The following is a 5,962-nucleotide window of genomic DNA, read 5'->3' on the forward strand; positions in this document are numbered from 1 at the left end:
GATCACGAGGTCAGGAATAGAGACCATCCTGGAGAACACGGTGACACCCTGTCTCTACTAAAAATACAAAAAAATTAGCCGTGTGTGGTGGCGGACGCCTGTAGTCCCAGCTACTGGGAGGCTGGGGCTGGAGAATGGCATAAACCCGAGGGGAGGAGCTTGCAGTGAGCGGAGATGGCGCCACTGCATTCCAGCCTGGGTGACAGAGCGAGACTCCTTCCCCCCACCGCCAAAAAAAAAAAAAACAACAACAACAACAAAAACAAACAAACAAACAAACCAAAAAAACACTTTCCCCGGAATGCTAGCCTGATGGGAACTCCACCCCATCCATTCCAACCTAGTAAGGATAGTTTAGTTTGTCTTTTCTGGTCTCACTTCCTGACGTCTAATGTTCTTTTTTTGTTTCTGTTATTAAATTTCAGAAGACAAACCTTAGCATTTTCTAAAAGAAATTATTTTTTACCTAAATACATTGGACTTTGGTCTTAATTTGAAGGAATAGGATAAGTGGCCTTTAAGAGAGTGTTCCTACTCCTTCTCTTCCAGTGGTTGCTCTGGGTCCCTGAAAGAGGGTGTGATGTGAACCATCTGGGTTGTGAAGTGGATTTTGTTGAGCCTGTGTTTTTTAAGTCCATTAGTCCTGCCCGAGGCTGTGCGCCCTGGAATCCTTGGCTTCACGTCTGGACCACCTTCAGCCAAGTGGTGATGGTGGAGAGGGTCCACCCATCTTCCAGGACGTGTGAGAGTTTGTAGGTGGTGAGATGGAGGGGGCAGCTTTTAAATCTTCCAGTACCCACCCCCGCTGCTGGCGGTGCTCTCCCCATCGTCCTTGTCCAGGACTCCCATCAGGGTCTCAATCTCTTCTGTGATGCTCTGACTCACATGCTGGGAGGCCCTTTTCCCAATGTAGTCCCTGATATCCACATCGGCGTCCTATGTCCCCACTAGCAGCTTCACCATCTCCAAGGTACATGGCTGCCAAGTGCAGGGCGGTGTAGCTCTGGCCTTGCTGTTCCCAGGCAGCAGAGGCTCGTTGGGGAAGTTGACCAGCATGGCCAGAAGCTCCAGCCTGCAGTGCTAGGTGCCTGCGCAGGCAGGTGAGGCTGTGATGAAGCCCAGAGTGGCTAGCAGGCCGGCTGGCACGGCGGCAACCCCCTAAGCTGTCCACTCCCCATCGGAGGCCGAGAGCAGCCAGCCGTGCTTCCTGGTCCAGCTCACCCAGCCCCACAGCTCTCCTCCGTGGACGGGAAAGCCAGCCCTGCGCCGCCAGAGTCACTCGCCTCTGCCGTGTCCTCGGAGGAGGAGCTCCCAGGCTGCTGCCTCCAGGACACAGGTTCCTCTTCAAGGGCAGGGCACTGCGCCTTCCCAGGTCGCTCAAGTTCTGGCGGAATGGCCTCGGGGCGGTAGCCCCCCAGGAGCTGCCCCTGTCCGCCTCCTGGCAACCGTGGGGCGGGGGCTCCAGGTCCTCGCTGGTCTGAGGTCCCGCATCTGGGGTAGGGGCTGGTGGAGACGGAGAGCTCTTCCTGCGTCTCCGCCGCTCAGGGCGGCCCGTGCAGGGGCTGGGCTCCCCCTTGCCCAGCTCGGCCCTGCCTGTGGAGCACTTCGGGGACCGCTGTTTCAGGGAGGGGATGGTGAATGCTGCGCTCCGCGTTCACGTGGACGCGGGACAGGTACCAGGGGCGCGGCCTCAGGCGGAGGACCCGCCAGAACCTCTTCCTGAGACGCAGGTACTGGGCGCCATCGGCGGGGTCCGTGCAGTGGCCACAGCGTTCACCCGGAGATACATTTAAACAGTTTTATTCTCCTGTTTTTTATTTTTTCATTCCAGAAACCATTACTACTATGCAACGAAGTAAAAATATCTAGTTTAAATAATAATTTGATACGGTCAGGTGGGGATGAGTGCACACGTGTGTGTACACACACACACAGGCCCTAAATGGGATATTTTGGCGGAGCAGAGGGATAAGGCTTTTATTTCGTTGGTGTGTTGAGTTAGAATCGCCCTTCTCACAATTAAATAATTTAAATCAGGAGTTTTATTAAAGCTAATTTGTACAACTAGGCAACATCTTTTCTCCTTATATTTATACACATATACACATCTCTAATATTTGCATTTATTACTTCATCTAAAAGAGCCTGGAAAAAGGGTCCTAGGTCTTGGCTAGTTAAGGTAAAAATCTATATTTTAAGGTAATAAAGACGTTTGCTATGGACAGAGACCTGCAGACACTGTGGGTGAAGCTGATTCATGTTCCATTGAAGGAAATGACATGGGGTTTTCTAAGGGAAAGCCCAGCATTCTGCAAGGAGAGGGGAGGTCCCAGGGGGGAATTGGAGTCAGCATTAGGATCTAAGTGTCACAGGGGAGTGTGTTCCCAAAAAAGACTGTGACTGTTTCTGTGTGCATCCTGAACTGGTTACCATGAGTGTGTGTGTGTGTGTGTGTGTGTGTGTGTGTGTGTGTGTGTGAATTAAAAGAGGAGTTACATGCTGGGGTATTCCTGGTATCTCAACTGGCATCTCAGCTGCTGGTGATGATGGCTATACATTTTCCTCAGTATTCAATGTGCGCATTTTGAGTTAACACTCCACCCATTGGCTGAGGCAGGTGGATCATCTGAGGTGAAGAGTTCGAGACCAGCCTGGCCAATATGTGAAACTCTGTCTCTACTAAAAATACAAAAATTAGCCAGGCATGGTTGCAGCACCTGTAATCCCAGCTACTCGGGAGGCCAAGACAGGAGAATTGCTTGAATCCAGGAGACAGAATTTGCAGTGAGCTGAGATGGACCACTGCACTCCAGCTTGGGCAGCAGAGTGAGACTTGGTCTCAAAAAAAAAAAGTTATTGTGACATGCTGTACACATGCTGTGCACATTCACAAATTCAGTGTCTCCCAGAAGTCTGAGATTCTTTCTTTCTTTCTTTTTTTGTTTTTTTGAGAAGGAATTTCACTCTTGTTGCCCAGGCTGGAGTGCAATGGTGTGATCTCGGCTAACTACAACCCTTCCTGGGTTCAAGCGATTCTCCTGCCTCAGCCCAAGTAGCTCCTGCCTCCCAAGTAGCTGGGATTACAGGCATGTGCCACCATGCGCAGCTAATTTTTTATTTTTAGTAGAGTTGGGGTTTCTCCACGTTGATCAGGTTCATCTCGAACTCCTGACCTCAGGTGATCCACCCGCCTTGGCCTCTCGAAGTGCTGGTATTACAGCCATGAGCCACCATGCCCAGCCAGAAAGTTTTAAGGCTATGATTATTAGACCATCATACACACAAAAAGTACTTAAAAAGTCTCAGGAATGCAGTCCCTCATTGGCCTGGTATGACAAAGATAAAAAGAAGTTGGTCGTGAAAATTTCTGAATGTGGTTTAGGAGAAGGAACCCCAGTAAGATTCAGAGACAACCTAGAAAATTGAAAGACAATTTTACTACCCAAATCACCCTTCTATAAAAAATAATAGAAGATGTCAAATATGAAAATAAAACTGTCCTCTGGGCCCTCAATTTTCCGTGTTATTGGGAAGGCAGACAGCTACTCAACAGTTATATCCCATAAGAATGGATAACACTAAAACAACTGACAGCATCAAGTATTGGTTAGAAAGTGGAACTGATTCTCTCAAACATTTTCATTGTAGTTTAAGATGGCACAACCACTTAGGAAAATGTCTCCCTATTTCATACAATGCCAAATGTATACTTATTTTATAACCCAGAAAATCCACTCTTATGTACTTAAACTCAAGAAAAGTGAAAATATTATTACAGAAAAATGTGTATATCTGATTTGTTCGTAGCAGGTTTATTCATGATAGCCTCAAATCAGAAACTGCTTTTGTGTCTATCAATAGTGGAGTGGATTATAAACAAAACAAGCAAAGGCCTCAAACCTGTGGTATAGTCATAAAATTGAGTATTACAAAATAAAGTTAATGAATAATCAATAGGAACAAAATGATGTCACAAGCATGTTTAGTGAATGAACATAAAAATTATATAATTTATAGTTTCACTTATGTAAATGGTGAAAACAGACAAAACTATCATTTTGTGGAAAGAATCAAAACCATGGAAGCCTCTGTGTTCAAATATTGAATGGAAATGGGCATGAGAAAACGTGTTTCTGCCAGATCTTCTATATGCCTGAGGTACATTCACTCGATGTATTTTGCATATACTATTTTTGCAAATAAAACTGAGATAGACGCAAAATAACTCAAGAGAAAATAGCTAGAAATAGGTAGAGTTGGGATAGAAGCCTTGGAAGCTCCCCCCTACCTTGCTCACCTGGCACAGGCCGAGGAAGCCCTGGGACAATGCTGTGAGCGATCTGAGGGCCATCCATGGGAGCCTCGCCAGCCCATGCCGGTGCCCGAGCTGCCCGCCGCCATCTGAATAAGTTGCAAAGACAGTGCTGGCCTGGCAACTGGTGATGCTCCATGCCCCACCCCAACCCTCACTTCTACCCAAGTAGTGGCAACCCCAGAGACAGATGCTTGGGCGGCAACGGCTAAGTCTGGTAGTTGGCCAGGCGGCCAAAGGACGGGAACTGGCTGTTCACCCCATCCCAGTTTCCACGGAGAACTCAACCACCATGGCCCCTGAGCGGACCCTCAGGCCTGGGCTGTGCTCTGTGCCTGCAAACCTGACGCCTTCCAGGGGAGCTCCGCCTTCCCACGCCAGCGCCTCAGCTGCTGCAGAAAACTGCAAAACTGCAAGTTGCACACAGGCAGAGATGACGGAGCAACCCCTGACCCTCCGTGCCACTCACCCTACCCGCACACACACCTGCCACGCGGACCCTGAGGCCAGTGTCTGGGCGCCCAAGTCAGGCAGTCCGCACAGCAGTGGCACCAGGGTGAAAACCTGCTGCTCAATACCATCCCAGTTACCACGAAGAGCCAGCCCTGGTGGCCCCTGAGTTCTTGGAGGAGGCCAAGTCACAGCAACCCCTCAAGTGGGCGGGCGATGCACTTGACCCTGAGGACATCAGGTACCAGGCCCGCCAGCTGACGCCGGCATCGGAGCCGCAGCTGCAGTCCAGACGTGGTGCACCGGCAGTAAGTGACTGGACACCCCAGACCAGGCCCGCCCCCCAGTAGCGTGGATCTTGAGGCCAGACCCCCAGGCGGCAAAATCAGGCGATGGGCCCCGCCAGCAGCCGCTCAGTTTCATCCATGTGGATACAGAGTGCCCAGCTCCCGGGCCCAGGATCCAGAGAGATGCCCAAGAGGAGCGGAACTTGAGGCCAGGTGGCCTGTGCGCTCTGAGACCCTGAGGCCATCCAAGGGAAGCTCCGCTGTCCCACGCCAGTGCCAGATCTGCCGCTGCAAACTGCGCGTGGGGCACTGGCAGCAGTGAGGGCTGGTGGGGGAAGGAGCAGCCCCTGACTCTCCCTCCATGCCTCTCCAGCTACCTGACACTAGCCACACAGACTCCAGGGCCAGAGCCTCAGCGTGAAGCCGGGCCATCTGCGAAGCCACCCAGGTGGCCGCGGAGTGCCCTTGCCAGCACCCTATCTCCCTTCCGAGGAGGAGTGGGGCGGGCTGCAAGGCCAGACAGGCCCTCCTTCTCAGGCCGGGCTGGCGGCGCTCCTGCGATCCTGGGGCCGCCCGGGCGATCCCAAGAGGACCTGCGAGCCCATCGGCGCCCGCCCAGAGCTGCAGCCCCACCTGCCGGCGCACGCTGCCGGGGAGCGGCTTCCAGGAGCCGGGCAGCAACCGCGGTGCAGGCGCGCGCCCAACGGCTTTGCGAGCCTCACTCGGTCTGAGAGGTCGGAGGCTGCGAGTGTCGCTGCTGAAGGCTGTGGTGGACCCAGCTGGATCGCGGACTGTGGAGTAGATCACAGATTTGGGATCGCGGATTGGGGGTTGATCGAGGATTTGGGGTTGGATCAGGGATTTGGGGTTGGATAGGGGATTTGGGGCTGGGTCGGCCGGGGTCGGGGGATGG

The 5,962-nt window shown here is 52.1% G+C and overlaps 1 protein-coding gene across 1 annotated transcript; it reads right to left on the bottom strand.

The window, feature by feature from the left end:
* Positions 1-302: 302 nt before the first annotated feature.
* LOC134808692 (ankyrin repeat domain-containing protein SOWAHC-like) lies at positions 303-4,401 on the bottom strand. Its single transcript, XM_063796142.1, has 2 exons — positions 4,298-4,401; positions 303-1,646 (listed from the first exon to the last, which is right to left on the bottom strand). The coding sequence occupies exons 1-2, from the start codon at positions 4,399-4,401 to the stop codon at positions 857-859; spliced, it is 894 nt and encodes a 297-aa protein (XP_063652212.1). The 3' UTR covers positions 303-856.
* Between the last annotated feature and the right edge of the window lie 1,561 nt (positions 4,402-5,962).

Source organism: Pan troglodytes, chromosome 17 (genome assembly GCF_028858775.2).
Source record: "Pan troglodytes isolate AG18354 chromosome 17, NHGRI_mPanTro3-v2.0_pri, whole genome shotgun sequence".
NCBI lineage: Eukaryota > Metazoa > Chordata > Mammalia > Primates > Hominidae > Pan > Pan troglodytes.

What these genes read in the sequence shown, in the direction of transcription:
- LOC134808692 (XM_063796142.1), bottom strand. Translation starts at nt 4,401, where the DNA reads ATGGCGGCGGGCAGCTCGGGCACCGGCATGGGCTGGCGAGGCTCCCAT. An exon ending in GCTTCCTCGGCCTGTGCCAG is followed by an intron (nt 1,647 to 4,297) that starts GTGAGCAAGGTA and finishes GTGAACGCGGAG; the next exon opens with CGCAGCATTCACCATCCCCT.